General features: G+C 42.1%; 1 protein-coding gene across 4 annotated transcripts in view; it reads left to right on the top strand.

Moving 5' to 3' along the window:
- The window catches only part of LOC147430910 (ribonuclease II, chloroplastic/mitochondrial-like), an 81,229-nt gene extending 67,043 nt beyond the window's left edge, over positions 1-14,186 (top strand). The window contains exons 2-14 of one of the 4 annotated variants that reach the window (XM_086493450.1): positions 8,762-8,927; positions 9,009-9,107; positions 9,205-9,282; positions 9,361-9,489; positions 9,568-9,789; positions 9,879-10,067; positions 10,151-10,213; positions 10,308-10,414; positions 10,492-10,641; positions 10,743-10,902; positions 10,995-11,390; positions 11,466-11,693; positions 13,395-14,186. In XM_086493450.1, the coding sequence (XP_086349576.1) occupies positions 8,762-8,927; positions 9,009-9,107; positions 9,205-9,282; positions 9,361-9,489; positions 9,568-9,789; positions 9,879-10,067; positions 10,151-10,213; positions 10,308-10,414; positions 10,492-10,641; positions 10,743-10,902; positions 10,995-11,390; positions 11,466-11,693; positions 13,395-13,511 (2,104 nt within the window). In that variant the 3' untranslated portion in view covers positions 13,512-14,186. Of the gene's footprint in view, positions 1-8,761; positions 8,928-9,008; positions 9,123-9,204; positions 9,283-9,360; positions 9,490-9,567; positions 9,790-9,878; positions 10,068-10,150; positions 10,214-10,307; positions 10,415-10,491; positions 10,642-10,742; positions 10,903-10,994; positions 11,391-11,465; positions 11,694-13,394 lie in introns of all 4 variants that reach the window. The other 3 variants (XM_086493447.1, XM_086493449.1, XM_086493448.1) reach the window with 3 other exon arrangements.
- Positions 14,187-20,384: the final 6,198 nt, after the last annotated feature.

Raw genomic sequence — 20,384 nt, 5'->3', positions numbered from 1 at the left:
ACTTAGCGGCCGGCCAATCGACGTGAGGTGGGAAAAAGCAACCTTGGTGTGAGCGCAAGGCTGCCAAGGGTGCGCCCGCAGAAAAGAGCAGAACTCGGGTGAAGAGAAGATCCTTCTCTAACACAGATTGCAAGCGAAAGAAGAACCTCAAGAACCCAAGAACCTTAAGACCCCCAAGACCCTCAAGAACCTCAAGACACCCAAGAACCAAGAACCACAAGAACCCAAGTTCCTCGTGAGCTTAAGAACCCAAGACCACAAGAACCCACGACTTCAGTGGATGGTCATCACTCGAAGCGGAATGGATACTTCGCTTGGAGGTGACGAGCCTGAGAGAGGCGAAGACGAATTTTCCCCACCAGGAGGTTTTTCCGACCCTCCCTCTTCCCCATCTACGCCAAGGATTCCACTAACTCCTATGGAGGCTTTCGACAAGAGGATGTTGGACAAGAAGTTAGAAAGCGACGAAATAATGGCAGCCATAGATCGTAAGTACCAAGAAAGAATGGCAACCATAGCGCGTGAGAGCGAGCAAGCACACTTGGAAGCCAAAGCAAGAGAAGTAAAATTTGATCGCGAGAACAAAGCAAGACTAGCAGAATCTGATCGCGAGAACAAAGCAAGAATGGAAGAGATGTTGCAACTCTTTTCTCAAGTGTAAGCACAGATGCAAGAAATTCGGGAAAAGGAGACTCTCTGAGTCTCTTCTTCTCCAAAGCATGACACACAGGATTTGCATGATGATAAGCATGATGAATTGCCTGATAATGATAGGCATGATGATTTGAATGACAATGACAAGCATAATGATTTGCATGATGATCACGATGTGATTTCTCACAAGCATGATGATTTGTATGATCAAGACGTGATTATTCACAAGGATGATGGTTTAGTTGATGCTTTTTCTAGCGAAGCTAACCTCGTTGCAGATTCGATCAATCACAAAGAATCAATCTTAGCTTTCAAGTCGAGGTCCACAACACCCCCCCAGGCAGATTCGATCCAACACGACGAGCCTAGGTCCAAAGAACCCTTACAGGAAGTATTATGTGTTCGAATGATTCATCAGCATGCATTGTTCGAGTGTTTCATTCATGATCGTTTCCTGTATTTTAGTCAGCGGCTTTATGTGATCCCTTTTTCTAGGCATGACATATTGTACGTTGAGCACGTTTCACTCATGAATGAGCACAGATGTATGCGGATTTCTCATGAAAAGCTGAAAAGTATGCAATCAAGGAAGTCACATTCCATGTCTCTTCCTTGACACGACACAGTTGTAGAAAGAGCACAAGAAGGATTGAGCATCAAGCATAGGCATTTCCATTGTGAATTGCCATAGTTGATTGATTTAGATCAGAAAGTCAAGATTCGACCTCATTGTTTGCGTGTGTTTGACGAACGGTTTGGCACTCTGTCTCTATGTTCATCTACATTGCATGCACAGGATCTACAGAAGAATAGTCTTTTTCCAGTCACTTTACATGGAATGGGTATGTTCATGTTTTTGTGTTGGAAGTGGTTTCATGATTTTTTAGCCTCAAAGATTCTTGAAGCAACTAGATGCATGACTATCGATGAAGTTGAAGCATTGAAGGAGCCTTAGATGACTTTGTGTCGCTTTCGGCGCGGCCCAAAGAAGCAAGCATTTCAGACCTTCATGAAGTTCAAGTATCACACGACCCACACATCAGAGTGGGCCGGCGAAGAGTCCTTCCTAGGATTCTTCCAGATGCTATTGGCGATCTCCCTCGACGCCATACAGTTCGGTACTAGTACCTCACTTTGAAAAGGAGGGGATGTTACGTGACACATCTAACCCTATGTGTTCGTGGACAAGCTACTTCATGATATGGGTTCATTCAGTTCAGTCAGTCTAGAATAGGAAGTGATCTGGCACTTTTGTGAGTCTGTTCGCAGACCGTGCATGTCTAGACACTTAAGTAGATGCATATCCTCCGGTTGCACAGAGCATGATCATCAACATTACCATCAGAATCCATCAGGGGAATTTTCCAGTGCATTAAAGCTATTTTCCCTATTTTTGACATTTTTCACTTATTATTTTTAAGTGTCTTTTGTTTGGGAACTACGTAGGGCAAATTTGCTAAGTTTGTATAAATAAAAACCTAGCGCTAGCACTTTCTAGCAAAAGAGGCCGCAGGCGCACTCGCTCAACAGGCAACTTCTCAGTAGAACCCCCAGATGCCCTAGCGTTTTTGCTTCACAGTAGAAAGCTAGGGTTTATTGGACCAGATCAGCCAGCATTTTTGGTCTTGCAGATCCCTGGCGACGACAGACCAAGCAGAAGCCCCAGCATTAGCAGATTCTCCACAGCAAGACCATTTTCAGCCCAAGCATTTTTGCATCTGCAAGACACTTCAGTGTTTTTGCAGATCTTCGCGACGGAATCCCCACAAGCATCAACGTTTTCAGTTTTCAGCATTTAGAACCCACAGAAGAAGTCCCAAACCTCGCAGATCTCACCTTCCCGCAGCAGACCCTCGTTGCACGGTTAGATTTTGCGAAGTTTGCAGTTTCAGCCCGGAAAACGCAGATTTCAGCATCTACGTTTTCAGCGCGTCGTCGTCGTACCGTCGTCATCGACATAGAGTCAGAATGCAGCAAATAAAGATTCACAGATTTCAGCCATTAGCATTTTCAGATTTCAGCCCGTCTCGTCGTCGTCCTCATCGTTGTCGGTATCATCGGCGAGTCCAAAGCATTGTAGAGATTTGTGCAATCATAAGTAGACCGCTCTCGCCATAGAGAGTGGGGCCTTTGGTGGAGGGTTTGACAACATTCTGGTGTCGTATTCTTCTCTCTATCTCTCAGTCTCAGCACCTTCATTCACAGTGTAGCACCTTCATTCACAGTGTTTATCCACTTTGTTTGTGTCCATTGCACTCTCTCACTAAAGGAACGGAAGGCTCTCCCTTCTGTAAGTAAAAGGAGCCTTGAGCACAATTCGGAGCACTTATCTTGAGCAAAGTTCAACATTCACTTCCGTTGCACCTTACACACCATGAAAGGGGTAGAGAGATACTTCTTTTGGCCGAGACTCAAGAAGGATGTGGACGAGTTTGTGCGCAGTTGCTTGGTATGCAAGAAGGTCAAGTTTGACAGGCATAAAGCACATGGATTGTTACAGCCTTTGCCCATACCTACCCGACCCTGGGAAAGTATTGCAATGGATTTCATTTTTGATCTCCCGAGAATACAGAGTGGTCACGACGGTATCTGGACTATTATTGACAGATTTAGCAAGTAGGCTCATTTCATTCAGAGTGAAGAAAACAGTCAAGCCGGATCATTTAGCGAGACGTGGCTCAGATTTTCATATTACATGGCATGCCCGAGACGATTGTCTCCGACAGGGACCCCAGATTTACGAGTTTGTTTTAGAAGGCAATTTGGGAGAACATTGGCACGCGGTTGCAGTTCTCGTCATCTTTCCACCCCCAGACTGAGAGGCAATCTAAGATTGCCAATTCAGTGGTTTTAGATTTATAGAAGTCTTATATCGCGGATCAGAAGACTCAATGGGAAAAGTATCTACCTTTGGTGGCATTTGCATACAACACTATACACTCTTCGACGGGGAAGGCGCCATTTGAGATTATTGAAAGGTGCTGTGAAGGTTCCACCCTTCTTAAGCACGAAAGATAAGATTTTTGAAGTGGATGAATACACGCGCGACTTACACGGCTTTTGCTAAGATCCGGGAGGCTTTGCAGAAATCTCAAGAATGACAGAAAAAGGCAGCGGATCTCCATCGTCGCGATTTCAAATTGAAGGAGGATGATTGGGTGCTCTTACGTTTTGAGAAGGCACGTCTGAAAAGAAGAAAGGAAAGGAGAGGCTTTTTCCAAAGCTTAGTATGCGATACTACGGACCTTTCTAGATCTCCGAAAAGATCAATGAAGTCTCCTTCCGACTCAAACTGCCTGACACTTGAGGATTCCCAATGCTTTTCATGTGAGTCTCTTGAAACCTTTTAAGGTGATTTGCCCGAAGATGGGGAGCCTGATGAGCAACCCAAAGTGGAGGAAAACGAGGAGATCCTTGTTCCTGAAGAGATTTTGGCACATAAGGACAAAAAGAATAAGGGTAAATTCCGAAGGCAGTTCTTGGTTAAATTCAAGAACTACCCTGCATTGGATGCAAAGTGGATGGAGGAGGAGGACCTAGCAGATACTCCTCCGATTGTGAAACTTTACCTTGAAGCTTTTGGTTTAGCATAGTCTACTCCAAATGGAACCCTGAATTTAGCTTGGCCAAAGATCTGGTGCAGTGGGTTTGCATAAGAGGGTAGTTACTCCGCTCCTTTGTCAATAGATGTCTTGATTTTTAGAATACTAGAGTCACTGATGTCTCTTTGATCTTCAGGGATACTGAGTGGTGACAGTATTTTGCTCTATGACTTTATGAAATGGAATTCCGAAATATGAAACTGATTTGTTCTTGACTTGTTTTTAAGTGCAGGAACTGATAGACGAAATGACTGCAGCATTTTGGTCTGAATGATCTCGAATAGACATGGTTGCAATAGGGGTTAGTCAATAGGGCATCTATAGGTCTTGAGTGGATCTAGATGCGATTGCTAACTACATTGCCGATAAATCATGCTCTAAGATCCGAATGAATGTTGATTGTCATGTGATGTCGTGTGATGTGACTGTCGATTGGTACATGTGCTAGATGTGTGTTCCTAATGCGTAGGTACTAACAGTCAGTGTCTGCTAAGACAATATATGGCTTCTGTCTGTTTTGCAGGCGTAATCGAGGGCGATTACGATGCTTTCAAGAGGGGGGTATGTCACAAAATGGTGACGTGGCAAACCCTAACACACATACACACTCTGTTGGCCGATGATGACGTGGCTGCCTTGCACACAGATGGTGACATGGCTGGCTGGCTGCAGGGAACCCATAGGTTGACACATGGCAGGCTGTACGGACGTCAACGCAAAATGCGGAATTCCGTACTGATGAGGTGGCAGCGCTGTACGGCAGCTTTTGGGTAGAGCTTTTGCGGCAGTTTTTCCTACGCTATTTGCTGGCTTTATTCTACGCAAATAGAGAGAGAGAGAATGAGAACTCTTTTGCTTTATTTTATAAAAGCATAAGAGAGAGAAAGAAAGAGCTCCTGCTTTATTTTAAAAGGGCTTTTGAGTTACCAGCTTTTGGGGCTCTGCTTTTGGCATCCCTTGTAATCTTTAAATATGTGAGCAAGCCTCTCACAACTCAGAGCATCTGGACGCAGAGTCTAAGTGTGAGTGCCTACCCGCACTCTTGTACTTTGAACACAGATTAATACAAAAAGAAATACCGAAAGGGGTGCCAGTCTTTGGGGCCAATATCTCTAGGCAGGAACTGCGCCGGGCCAGTGTGAATTGTTTTGAAGTGGTTATTTGTGTTGTCGCAGTAGATCCTCGACTTGGAGTGTCGAAGTCTGTTACACCTAAACTGCAAGGGAACACTAGGGGAGCCATGTGAAAGCCTTGGGATGCGTGTATGGGCTTTTGGGCACCCGGCAGTGAAAAACAGAGAATTACAGTGCTCAATTTCAATGACAGCTCACCAGGTAGCGAGGGAATCCGACTTGGACAGGTACTTTTGACCTATAGGGGTTTTTTCGCCGTTATGCTACCAAAATCAGGTCGGAAACCTGCGTTTTCAGTCCTCGCCAGGTTTGGACAGCTTTGTGAAAGCTTGTACTAAGTTTTTGGATCGTCTACTTTAAATTGAATAAAGAAATACCGAAAGGGGCGCCAGTCTTTGGGGCCTACAGGGTGTCGGTCTTGTGTGTGCAGTGACATTCTAGTCGCTGGACGCATCTATGTTCTCTTTCCTTCTCAATGCTCTGTGTAAAGTTAACAGGTAATTGAAATAGTACGGCCCTCTATGTTGTACATGCCGGTTACAATAGGTCAAGCAACCACCCCCCCTACGTGCATGGCTTGCCCCCTCCTTGTAGGGATTTGTGTTGACTTTTGTGACACCTCAAGTCCCTCAACCTTGGGCCCAGTTCTCACCACACGCTCGGCCCTTAAGCCCGTCAAGCTTGGGTTGGGTCCCACCTCAAGTACAACCCTAGCATCTCAAGCATGACAAGCACCTCAAGCATCTCAGTCAGCAAGCATGTCAAGCACCTCAAGAATCGCAGTCATCAGGCATGACAAGCACCTCAAGCTTGGGCCGGGTTCCCACCTCAAGCACAACCCTAGCTTACCTAAGGTCAAAGGACTTTTACACCTAACCTTTGGAGGTCTTCAATGAAGCTAACCCTAAGGTCTTTAAGCTCCATTTGCTAGCCTTGCTCTTTGAGAGATCATCTCTCATTTGGACCCCTTTACCATTGGCCCTGTGTCGAGATGGACCCGTAAGCACATGTCTATATTCTAACCCTTGTTCCCGTCTATTCTCCCACATTAAATGATCAGCTTAATATGAGAAAATCATTTGGGTTGGTTAGATATTAGATTTTATGACAAAGATAGTGAAAGGCAAGTTGACGAAGAAGAGTTGGAGGCCTAACTCAATGAGATTCTAGATCGGAGTGTTGCAGATTTAAGGCGATAGATGCAAATTAAATCTTGTACTAGTCAGCTTCTCAAGTGTACAAAGGATGTGGAACCCATAAAGGATCAACCGCTAACATGAGTTTACAAATTATGAGAGATGGCAGAAGGTATTTAACCCTAAGCTCAAGTTAGCAATGAAAGTTAAAGCTCCTTTGAAAGTGGAAAAGAAGACTACTTTTTCTAAAGAGGAGTTGGAGAAAGCAGTGGAGTACCAAGTCAACAAGTTGATAGAGCGTTGGAAGCATTCACGAAAAGGATGGAAATCTCAAGTCTTCGACAACCCACTTTATGGATCTAAATGGAAACATCATTGACATGTTCACTTTGAGGATGACTCTAGTCCTAGTTCCTGTCACAAAGTGATGACGTGGCATGCTCAACTGGAAGAGAAATGGCTGAGAGGAAAGGAGAAACTGAAGAACTCAACCTAGAAGAACTTGTGAACCCAGCCGTGGGGCCTAAAACCCTAAAAACCCAAAGCTTGAACTCTGAGGATGATTTCTATATAACGCACTGACATGCTGACCTGGCATATTGCACGGATGCTGATGTGGAAGTGGTTGTACGGAATTTTCGTGAATTGCGCTTGCTTTGTGACGTGGCTGGCTGTACGGAATTTCCGCAATTTTCGTTGGCAGCTTTAGGAGTTTTTGGCACTAGCTTTTGGAGCAGATGCTTTTTAAGTTTAGTGCTTTCGGGATAAGTACTTTTGGGGCTTTTCTTTTAGGCAACCCTTCTATTGTAGGACCCCAGGGCCTCACTCTAGAGGGCATCTAGATGCAGAGTCTGAGAGTGGAGAACCCTCGGGAGATGTACCTTGATGAATTAATAATAAAGAAATATTGGCGCCAGTCTTTGAGGCGAGTGCGTTTGGACTCTCTCTCTCTCTCTCTCTCTCTCTCTCTCTCTCTCTCTCTCTCTCTCTCTCTCTCTCTCTCTCTCTCTCTCTCAGTGTAATGATTCAGCCAAGGAAATTTTAGCCTTCAAACAAAAGCTGACTTCAGATCCAATAATCAATTTGCAGATCTTTCGAAACCTTTTGTGGTTCAGTGTGATGCATGTGGCCACATTCTTGGTGCAATTCTAATGCAGAATGGCCGAGTAGTCGCATATGAGAGCAGAATTCTTTTGAAGACCGAAAAAAACTTGCAAGTTTATGAGAAAGAATTGCTGGCAGTAATTCACGCTCTCACTAGTTGGAAACACTACTGCTAGGGGCTGATTTTGTTGTCCAAACAGACCATCAAGCCTTGCGATACTTTCTCACACAAATGAAGTTGTCTGAGAAACACATGCGATGGGCAAACATCTTGTCAATGTTCCATTTTCAGATTGTGCATGTGCAAGGGAAAAAGAACAGGGTGGTTGATGCGTTGTCACACGAAAGCCCCAAATTTTTAGCAGTGTCAATTCCTACCATTGTGAACTAGACGAAATGAAGACACAATATGCTGAAGATTCAGATTTTCAAGGATCTATGATCAGCTTTCCCGAGCCTGCAGGAGCCTGCATGGCCATGAAAAGAGCCAAACCTTGGAGTAACCATGGCTATACACACCCCGACATGAGAAAACTTTCTCACTCTGTCCAGGCACAGCCGCAAAACAGCCCTCACTCCCTACCACCTTCCTTGGGAGATACCGCGACTGACATGCCGAATCCAGAGAGATGCCAAACTCTAATACTCCCAAACCCTCAGATCGAGTCAGAAATCTCAGAAAAAGAAAGCTTTTGCTCTTTAAATTCAGTCAAGGAGAGGATTCTTCTAAGTTCCATCAAGGTTATGATTCAGAATGGAGCGTGGGTGTCAAGCCCCACCTTGCAGTTCACGTGCTTGTATTCTTCCTAACCCTTAAAGGAAGGGGAACCAGCCCATTTTCAGTCCTTAGTCTAGTGTCAACTCTCTATTCTCTTCTCTTTTTCCTATTCGCACTCTGGCTTCTAAGAGAGATTTCCCTGTATTATTGAAGTATTAAATTCAGTTTTGGGTGACAGTGCATATAGCGTGGCTTTGATAATGCTCATAGGCAACTCCTTTTTATGTTGATTTTTGAGACAAGTGCACTTTTTTGGAAGTGCCATGAACTTTTCCTTTGTGAAACTTAAGTGCCTTGAGCATTTTTTTGGTTTCTTCATTGACTTAGACATGTGTTTGGTTGCTTTATTTATAGCAGGTTGAGTGCCACATTGAGTACTGAAGGAATACATGGAGCAAGACCTAGGAGGGTTTACCTACAGGCAGGAACCCTTGTGGAATTTGAGAAGGATTCTGGGGAGATTGCTCTTGGTGTCACTCAAAATCGTGAAGGCAAAAAGAGCTGGATTGTCCTTGATCAGGTGTGTGCTGCTTTCAAGTATCTTGACAAGCTAGCTGTAGTCTACTGATCTTATAAACAAAATCAATTCTTTTAAGTTCAGAATGCAGCGACATGCACCGTCCGTACCAAGCAGGTTAATGTGGTTGTGCCTGGGGGGGATAATTTCAAACCTGAGGACATCAGTGAGCTTTTAAGGCAGGTGGAGCCTTTGCAGGTTGTTTGATTGTTTTGAATTTTTATGCCTTCTATTTTGGCTGCCTTTGGAAGTGGTCCTTATGCTTCTGTACAATTTGCAGGATCAAACTTGTTTGGAGGTTGCTTGGGAGAAGTTGCTGACAAGTAGCAAGGTGGTTGATCTAGAGGAGTTGGCTTTGGTATGTCGGCTTTTATATTTTCCTATCAGTCTTTGATTTTTGTGTTTTATACATTATAATGATTCCCCTTATTTGCAGGTTTTGTATGGCAGCACAACACCGGGCAAATGCTACAGTGCTTACCGTCTTTTAATATCATGTCCGCTCTATTTTGAGTGTATTGATGATGGATTCTCACCCCTTTATGAGCCACGTTCACTAGACCAGGTAAAGCATATGCTGTTTGTGATGGTAGCCCAGGTGCTTGCTGCTTTTTTCTCTCTAATTTGCTGTTGTATGGAGAAGGTTAGACAATTGCGTCTTCACGCACTTGGAGAAGAAATTGCACATAAAAAGATGTTAGATTTCGCTGCTGTTGTGAAGTCAGCAATGCAGCTTCCATTTGATGAAAAACCGAAGCGCAGCTTATGGGATTCCAGGCCAGAGTTCAAAAGTCAATTAGAGTCTCTGAAGACAGTAGCTCTTGAGACTGGTGCACCTGTGGAAAAGAAAAAGTGTGGGATGCAGGTAGTTTTTAATATTGTTTTTTTGCATTCATTATGTGGAACTTCAAATGTGAGCGTCTGATAGTCTTATTGCTGTATGACAATGTAAAGCAGGTCTTAGATGTGCTAGGGACTGCAAAGAACTCAGCAGCAGCAATAGATGTTATGGTTCAGATGGGTTACTTTGGAATTCATGAGAACTTTGAGTTGCTCAAGCTAGATATGCCCGTTTCCTTCCCAAAATGTGTGATTCAAGCTGTTAAGGCTATAAAGACCAACTTACCAGATGATCTGGATAAGGTTGTTGAGAGTCTTTTACGAGTTGTTGCAGTTTGAAGAAGACAAGTAACTGATGCCAGTATTTTTTTGGAACATTATTTTAGGAAAATCGCATAGATCTTACATCATTGAAGGTTTTCTCAATTGATACTGAACAACCAAATGAGGTGAGCAAGTCTTTGGATCTTGCTTGTTTTATATTGCATATTGACTCTTTCGCATTTGGTCCTACTTAGACAGAGGGGTTCTTGAATGTACTAGATAGACGATGGGCTAAGCGCAATTAAGTTACCCGATGGTCGATTCAAAGTCTGGATACATGTTGCTGACCCAACTCGCTGGGTTGCTTGGGACAGTGCTTTGCAAAAGTATGCTTTTATAGTAAGTTTGTGAGGTGTGTTTTCCTGTTGTGTCTTCTCAATCTTTTTGCAATCTTATGGTACAGAGAGGCAAGTTCTAGAGGCACTTCTATTTACTTGCCAACTATGACTGTTCCAATGTTTCCTATGGATCTTACTTGGGATTTGATGAGCTTAAGGCAGGGCCAATGCCATCCTGCAATCAGTATCTCAGCAATTTTTTCATCAGATGGGAGGTATGTTATATGTAGTAGATGTAAAGTTGAATAGTAATTGCTCTTTTATTTGGCCCAAAGTGTTAATAAAAACTGCTGTTGTGGTTGTGGCATTCGTGAAGTGTTGCAGAGGCTTGCGTGACGAATTCTGTTATACGTTCAACCTACAACCTTTCTTATGCGGCTGCAACGGAGTTAATATCTCTTAATACCAAAGAGGAAACAGAACTCTCTATTCTTTATCAGGTGGCTGTTCTTCGAAGAAAGTGGCGTCTCTCCCATGTAAGAAAGTGGCCCAAGGTTCTGTTCACAATTGTCCATCACAGAACATGATCTTGTACTTTACAGGCTATAATGATTGTGCTTATATTTAGGGAGCCTCAAGTGCGAGTATGCCAAGGCCCAGGATATGCGTTGAAGGAGAGGAGACAGCTAATCCAAAGATATCTATAACGGTAGATGATGGGTCTAGCCCCTCATCTGTTCTTGTGACAGAGATGATGATTCTTTGTGGTGAAATAATTGCCAAGTATGGGGGCAAGAGGGGTCTTTCCCTGCCATACAGGTGTCAAGCTCAACATGAAGAGTTGAACAAACATACGCTCACAATCCCAGAAGGACCAGCCCGTTCATCAGCATTGTTGCGGTCATCTTCTCGAGTTGATATGAATTTTTTGAAGCCTTTGCAACATGCATCGCTAGGGCTTCTTGGATACGTGCAGTTTACATCACCTATTCGGCGGTATGCTGACCTTTTGGCTCATTTTCAGGTAATACAGATTACTATCTGCATTTTGATTTTTTTAGCACGCTCCAAACACACTCATTGATTAGAATTGTTGCAGATAAAGGCGGTCTTGAGAGGCAAGGAGCCTCTCTTTTTACCCGGCTTCCTGGAGACTTCCCTTGTATCTGTCTCTGATGCATGCAGACAGGCCAAAAAGCTACAAATTGACGGTGAACGTTATTGGATCCTGGAGTATCTTCGAAGGGAACCACGTAACAGAAAATATCAAGCATGTGTCATTCGCTTTGTAAAAAGTACGACGACGGCTTTAGTTCTTCTGACGGAGGTATATTGTGTATACATTTTCATCTTTCTTACCTTTCTTTGAAGTTATGTATGAATTGCTTAAAATTTGGGGTTTATTGGGTCTGCTCTGTTTGATATACTTGTCTTTGTATAAAATAGCATCTTTTTGTCCTCCAGCTGCATGACAAAAGATATAATAATGTAAAACAGTTGCTACCTCAAAGTTAGAATACCTTTAGTTTTGACACTTTCAAGGAAAATTGATCTCACAATTGTTTTCGAGTCAGAATTTTTTCACATTCTTTGGACTGTCATCATCCAAGTGAAGGGAAGGAAGACGGGGTGTGACTAGTGTAGTTGTAGGGGCCATTTCTCGCCTTAGCCAGAAGAAAGATGATAAAAATTAATGGCAAGTTGATATATGTTCCTGCTATATCTTAATTTACGTGGACAACAATCACATCAAGCATTTGAGCAGCAATTGTGATGTTGGAGCATAGGTCAATGGTTCGGCCCGTGTCAAAGAAACCAGGTCTTTTGTTTAAAGATGCATTTAATGACAAGGAGGAGATTAGGAAAGACTTAGGTTTGAAGGTCACGATTTGTATTCCCAATGCCAGCTGTGGTGTCCTGTGCTTGAAGATGGCCAGGTGACATAATGGCGGTGCTCCTTTGTGTGGGTTCAAAGGCGGTTTTACAACACAATGTCATCTCTAGATCATGTGGAAGAGGCCATATGGCATGCACCAAAAAAAGGCAACACAAGGGGGATTTTGCAAGTATGGCTATGTAGCTTCTAGCTTTGTGTAAAGAGCGAGCGGAAGCGAACAGCCTCGCGAATAGACATGACAAGGAGAGGATGAGAGAGCAGGCAAAAGAGGAGAAGAGAAGAAGATAAGCACACACTAACTGTACAAATGAAAGAGACGATTCAATTAGATTTTGATGAGCCTTATAAAGGCAGTTACAAGCATAGGTTCACACTTTGTCCGTCCAAGTTGGGCTGACCCCAACACTTTGAATGGTATTTGCCTACGATGGTATTAAAGGCTGACATAGCCTCACAAAGCTATCCATCATGGTGACAAGAGATATCTCATGTGCGAGATGCATTGCTGAGGTTAAGAGTTTGTATGTCTTGGGTTTTATGATAAGGCTATCTATAAAAGACAAAAATTCTTCCAAATTTCTAAGTGTACACACTAAGAATCGTGTTATATAGGGAATACTGGAAATCAACTTGTTTAGGAGAGAGTAACAGCACTAGAGGAGTAAAGGCTTTCATCATTTTAGTTGTGAAATGCCCATAAGAGTCTAATGCAATCTGGTACAGAGGCAGCCCTCTTCTGGGTAAGATAAGGATATAGTAAGTGGCCAAGAGGCAGGTGGAGGAAGAAGCTTGGGTTGGAAAGCAGTAACTGAAAGAAACAACCATGAGCGTTCAGATGTTAGAGAAGAACCCTACTGGGGGCTTGGTTTCATTAAAGAGTGACATATGATCTGCTACTCAGGAAATTAGAGACATATATAAGAGGAGTGCTCAAGAGTCGCAACAGAAGATAATGTTGGTTCAATAATATGAAAGTGAGTGAGAAACTCATGTATGGTCCAGGATATCTGCCTCATTGCATCTGTCATTTTTTTTGGGATTTCACTAATGACTTTTGTGGCTGACAAGTTGTGTCTCATTGTGCGTGTACTTCTTTTGTGGAAGCCTAAGCTAAGTAAATGGGTTTTGCAGCTGGGGCTTCAAAATCTTATGGATTTAAGAATCAAACGACAGCTTGGGGAGGAGTTTTCTGTGCGTGTTGTTGACTCGCAGCCTCGGAATCGTTATTTACAGTTAAGAGAATGCTAGGAGAACTTGTACTGCAACTGTGCAAGCAAGTTTTGGCACGAGCCCTTATTGATTGCGGAGATCGATTGACTGCGTTCATTATTTGCCAAGATTGGCACCAAGGGTTACGCAAGCCCATATATGCATGCTCGAAAGATGGATGCAGGGCCTTGATACAATGCAAGTACATATATGGATGTTCAAAGCATCGATGCAGGGCCTTAATATACAGCTTGCAGGGTCTTTTTAAACAGATTGGTGAAGAGGAAGCGGCTTGAAGCTGCGGTAGTATTTGATTGAGATTACCAAACATCAATCAGGGAACGTGCTGCTGTATAATAACAGTGAGAGACTTCAACACACACTCAAGGTTATCCAAGGTTCAAGTATTTTGTATCCTTCTTTGGATCCCTGGATTTCAAGTGTATCCAAGAGACTTTGCCTTGATCGATCGTGTTGTTCCCTAACATACATCCCAAAATTGTATTTTCACTGCTCTAAAACGCAGCATAATTTGTAAAGATAATTTTTTGCCACAATGATAATGGTCGTGTACAAAAGAGTGACATCAACTCTGCTGTTCAAGCTTGCAGTTGTAATTGTCTGTGGACTCCTGAGTAGGCTGTCATTACTTCTAATGACGGCCTAGTCAAGAGATTAGGCATTGGGAGATGTGCTACCAGCTGGTTCTACTTATTTTTTGTTTACATCTTTAGCATTTCTATCTTATTCTTTTGTAATGGACGCTCCGATCATGTGATAAAGTAATTTTTTTGTCGCATAGTCCTTCACATTTCAAGAATAAGAGGTCTTGACTCAAGACACATTGGATAAATCTTTGAGGTCTCTTGGGATTGTTCCTACAATGTTAAAACCTCTCTCTCTCTCTCTCTAGCAACTTAGGATTCTCTAGTATTTTTACTTTGTTAAGACTTTGCACCGCATTGTAACTTTCTGGTCTCATAGGTCACTTTGGCCTTTTGAAGATGTCAATATAACATTTCATCTCTCTCTCTCTCTCTCTCTCTCTCTCTCTCTCTCGTTGGAAGTAGGGTTGCAAGAAAACACACAGCTAGGAGAAGACAAAGGAAGTGCAACGCACACAATAGAGAGAGTGATAGCCCTAGAATGATGGCGTATATACATATGAGGACATGATTGGTCCACAAATGGGAGTAAGCCCAAGGCTTTGCGAAAAGCTTCGAGCTTCTCACGAAACAATGCCTTTGTGAAAAGAATTGCAAGGTTGTTGTGGTTGGCACATAAGCCAAGTTGATCTATCGTGTTGAAGGCCTCTCTCTAACATAGTCGTAATGCACCTCAATGTGCTTTTTGCGAGCATGAAAAACTGAGTTCCTTGGAATTGCCAATGCGTTTTGGTTGTCAATGTATATAGTGTTGGCAATGTCTTGTTCAACACCCAAATCAGCCATAAAAGTGTTTGAGCCATATACACTCAACCGTAGTTGTGAACACTTCTTGTACTCAGCTTCGCAACTGGGAGTGGCCACAGTAGGTTGCTTCTTGCTCAACCATGATATGCATGATCTCTCGAGCATGAAACAAAAACCGATCGTGGACACTTGCGTGTCAAAACAACCAGTCCAATCTCAGTTCAAAAAAGCATGTAAATTTGGCGGCAATGATCTTTCCTTGGAATAAAACAACCGAAGATGTAAAGTGTCACTCAAGTAGCGAAAGATCCGCTTGACAGCTTGCCAATGCTTAGACCCTGTGCTATGCATAAATTTGTTGACTTGTGAGATTGCAAACTAAATATCCGGCCTCTCATTGTATACATAAATGAGGCATCCAACAACAATTTGGTAAAGACCAACATCATGAAGACTCAATTTCAAACTTGTTTCCATGAGAGTGGCAATACGTTTGCAATTCTCAAGTCCAAACTTATATATCAATGTCTTTACGTAACTTGTTTGACACAAGGTAATACCACTATCACACTGCTTAAATTGTATGCCCAAGTAATGATGTAACATCTCCAAATCTTTCATTTTGAAATTAGCATTCAAATTAGCCTTAAATTCAGCAATATGTCTTTTATTTGGTCAAGTGATCAGCAAATCATCCACATAGAGAAGGACAATGAGAAGTATATCACCCTCACACTTTACATACAATGTGCTTCTAGACTGTTTACCAAAGCTTCATTTGACTAAGTTAGTATCAAGTTTCTCATACCAAGCACGAGGAGATTGCTTTAGTCCATACATAGCTTTCTTGCATTTGCATACTTTATCCTCTTGTCCCTTCTAAACAAAATCGCGAGGTTGCATTACATAAACTTCCTCAAATATGTCACCATTCAAGAAAGCAGTAACAACATCTGATTGATGTACATCCCAACCAAAAGGAGCTGCCAATGCACATAGAAAACGCATAGTAGTCATACGAAAAGTGGGAGCAAAAGTTTCTTCATAATCTATGCCTTTATGTTGTGCATAGCCTTTTGCAACAAATCGAGCCTTATAGCGATCAATACGGCAAGTGGGAGCAAAAGTTTCTTCATAATCTATGCCTTTATGTTGTGCATAGCCTTTTGCAACAAGTCGAGCCTTATAGCGATCAATATCACCATCCGGCTTGCGTTTCAACTTGTAAACCCACTTTGTACCAATGGCCTTTTTGTCAGGAGGCAAATCACATAAAGTCTATGTATCATTTTTTATAAGTGCATCATATTCAGATTGCATGACATCCATCCAATCTTTTGAATTTTGTGCTTCATCACAAAAGACAGAGGCTCCTCAATATCACATAAGCTAGATGCAGCCAAAGCATAACAATCTTATGCATAAGATGCATGGCGAGAACTTGAAGGATTACAACTTGACAAAAGTTCATTCAATTTATTGTCACACAAAGTATGCACCATCCATTTTGGCACACCTCTAGCCTGCTCCTTCTCAGTCCTTTCTTCATCAATTACATAATGTACATCTGTATCAATAATAGACTGATCTGTAACATTTTTTGAGACCCCCATAGACTGTACATTTGCCTCATTTAAATTTACATTCAAACTTTCACCACTGAAAAGAGGCAACAAACTGTCATTAATGTCCTATGAGCTTACATTACTATCTCTAGTACATGACAACCAGGGTTGAACAAAATCTTCCACAAATACGTGGTACCAAAGCATATGCCAAACAACCAAAAACCAAAAACACGTATGTGCTCAATAGAAGGCTTTTTATCATGCCATACTTCATATGTAGTTATAGACAGCAAGACTGTCATAGGACACCTGTTACATACATAAGTGGCACACATGATGGCTTCGAGCCAAAAAGAATGCGACAAAGCTTGATTTTTGACCATACATCGTGCCATTTCCATAAGTGACATGTTTTTCATCTCAGCAACACCATTTTTCTGAGATGTATATGACACTATATATTTGTGTTTTATCCCACGACTAGCCAGAAATGCATTAAATTCATGAGACATATTATCCCCCCCTCGATCGGAATGGATGGTGCCCATAATACTATTTCGAGGCATTTTCAGTCATAGCCAAAAATTGTTTGAAGCACATAAACACTTCAGACTTAGCTTTAAGAGGATATACCCATGTATGCATGGAGTAATCATCAATGAAAGTCATGAAGTCATGAAGTACAGGCAATTGCCCAAGGACGGAGTTTGCATGGACCCATGAACATCACTATGCACAAGCTGCAACCTGCATGTAGCCCTAATAGAATCATCCTTTGAAAACTTCGAACGCTCCGTCTTACCCAAAATACAACCTTCACAAACATGTTTGACAAGTGCTTTAAGAGGCGACAAAGAAACAACCATATCAGATTTCTGCAAATGCAGTACACTGGCAAAATGTGAAATAGCCTTAGTATTCACAACTCCATTTGTAAAAATTTACCCACACTTGTCATACAAGTCGAGCTTATACAGCCCACGACATAATATACCAAATACAACAATTTTATACCGAAACTAAGATCATGTACTATACATCTGTCATCCACAAATTTGACAACAAGTCCAAGTCTAGAAAGTGCAGATACAAACAAAAGATTAATTTTTAATCCTACGTACATACAATACATCAACAAGTGTTAAAAAAATTACCATTTGTAGCAGTAAGCATAATTTTTTGAACTCCATGAACCGGATAAGAGGCATTATTGATACAAGTGACAATATTCTCATGGGGGACAAACTCAAGAAAGGTAAACAAATCAAGATGTGAGGTAATGTGCTTTTTAGCACCATTGTTAAAATACAACACATATGAATCTGCAGGAACTGACATGCATGCATCATGGACAACAGGATCATAAGTACGTTCTATCCACTCTACATTTACAAAAATATCACAATCACCTTTCACAAAAGACTCTACAATAGCTGCACTTGTATTGAACCCTATAGTTGATCCATCCTCTTTCTTCTTAGCTTCGTTTGCCTTCAATTTCGAACACTGCTTGATCAAGTGATCATTAGCTTTACAATAATGGCAACACATCTTCTTTTTGCCCTTATCACCAGAATTCCCAGACGAAGTGTTGCCAACAGAAGCATTATGAACAGAAGATATTTCACTCACAGAAGAACCATGAGAAGTGGTTACATTTCTATTACCACCTTTTCTTTGAGCAGCCATAAAAGCCTGTTCAACTGCACGCTGTTTAGCCCTATTTTTTTTTGAAAGTGATCTTAGAACATGAATTTGCATAATGCATCAAACTTGACAATTTCAAGATTTCCTTGGATCATAAGTCTCCAAGTAGTAGCAAAAGTCTGGTAAGAATTTGGCAAAGCATCAAGAAGAGTCTGCCCAAGGGAACTGTCAAAAATGACTTCGCTTTTGCATAAATAAGTTGCTCATTTATATCCTTGGCGCCAGCAAGGAAAGTATCCATTTCATCTTCCTCATACATAATCTTCTCCATCTCTCTACGCAGCAATACAATTTTTGCCTCATTACGACTTCTCTTGTAGAAATAAGTTGCTCATTTATATCCTCGATGCTAGCAAGGAAAGTATTTATTTCATCTTCCTCATACATAATTTTCTCCATCTCTCTACGCAGCAATGCAATTTTTGCCTCATTACGACTTGCATAAAGACCGGCCATAATATTCCAAGCCTATTTTGCAGATTTTGGTGAATTAATGTGAGGAGTAATAGTGCGCTTCACAAACAATGCGAGGATTGTATGAGCCTGCGCATCTCTTACATCCCAATGAGCTTGCTTAGCCGTAGACAAAACAATTCTAACAACAGCAATCCTTGCAGCAAAACCTGTTGCATCCTCAACATCGCCTAGAGAACATACATCAATGCCCAACACAATGTTCCAAATGCCCTTTGGCTCAAGGACATGTTGCATCATGTAAGCCACATAGGGTAATTGTCCCCATCCAATCTGTCCTAAACAGCAAACATCTTGAACACATCTGTGTTGTTGTTAGCCATGGCAAATGCATGCACCTGATATGAAAATTTCTCGAAAAGAGGAGAAATGAAGCGGGAACAACATGTGCTATATAGCACAAACCATAGAAGATGGTAAGGCACATGTTATGCAGAAAATGATGCTGACAAGAATCCTGCACAAAATGATGAAATAGCTTGTGCAGTTCTGTCTGTAGTGGGAATGGAGACCAAAATGAGCTTTGAAGTACTTATCGACCTGTTGACGCTCTCCAAAGCTCACAAAAATCAAAGAAAGTGAGCAAGAGTGTGCTCAAGATTCTGGCAACTATGTCCAGGAGGATGTAACTTGCTCTGATACTAATTGTTGGAATTGTGGTTGTAGGGAAACACACACACCTTGAAGAAGACAAAGGAAGCTCAAGACACACAATAGAGTGAGTATTACTTAGTGTGCAATGGAAAAATAAGATAGCACTAGAGTGATGGGCGTATATACAATGCACTGGAAAAAAAAACTCCTAGTGAGGGAAAAAATGCCCTTGGGGTCCTAAGTGTGTTCACAGACATCACTACCACATGTATATGGTAACACATCCCCCCTCAGAGTGATGCCGCTGAACGAGAGCTGGCACATAGAGTATAGGGAAGTGCCATGCCCTGTGAGGACGTGATCAGTCCACAAATGGGAGTAAGCCTAAAGCTTTGAGCTTCTCACGAGGCAATGCCTTTGTGGAGCCACCGTCTAGGTTATTACGAACACGAGGCTCCTAGGCTGTCTATGCCACATGTTAGCGGATACAGACGGGAGACAACTTGCAAACATGAGACTAGATTAGAGCACAGAGAACGGGGCTAAGGAGGACTTACAATTTTATTCAGGGAGGAGTTGCAACCATCAATACATATAGCCCATAGGGATGAGTATGCTAGGTACATGTGGGTGAGATTGAGGGCAAAGACAGGCAGATATTTCTATTTGCTACTTTCCTCCATGTACACGTATATGCACCACCTACAGGACAATCCCCTTTTTCTGCTTTGGATGATGACATATAGGAGTTCTCTAGGGATGGTGACAGTATCGTCCTAGGGGAATTTAATGCTAGGATTGCCTGTCACCAGACAATATTTTATAATACTTGAGAGAAGATGCTAAGGGAGTTTGATGTTGCAGAGATGGGCCTATCTAGAGTATCATAGGATGTGGAGCATCTTGAGTATGGATGACACTTGATAATGGGGACTTCACATAGGTTATCCATTTTGAATGGCCTACAGAGATTTCCCACTACGGGAGGTTTTACATGCTTTTCTCACAGACATGGAGCCAACATAGAGGATTGTGTCATGGCACAAATGACACATGTGCCTTTTTCACAATCATGATGGCTTAGTGGTGAATCATATTATACATGTCAGGTATCTACTCACAGAGCTTCTAGCAGTTATGTTCAATCGTGCCATGTG

Source organism: Adiantum capillus-veneris, chromosome 21 (assembly GCF_014529385.1).
Source record: "Adiantum capillus-veneris isolate H3 chromosome 21, ASM1452938v2, whole genome shotgun sequence".
In the NCBI taxonomy this organism is placed as follows: domain Eukaryota; kingdom Viridiplantae; phylum Streptophyta; class Polypodiopsida; order Polypodiales; family Pteridaceae; genus Adiantum; species Adiantum capillus-veneris.
Note: the sequence above shows the minus strand (reverse complement) of the source record. Positions and strands in the feature narration are given on the sequence as shown.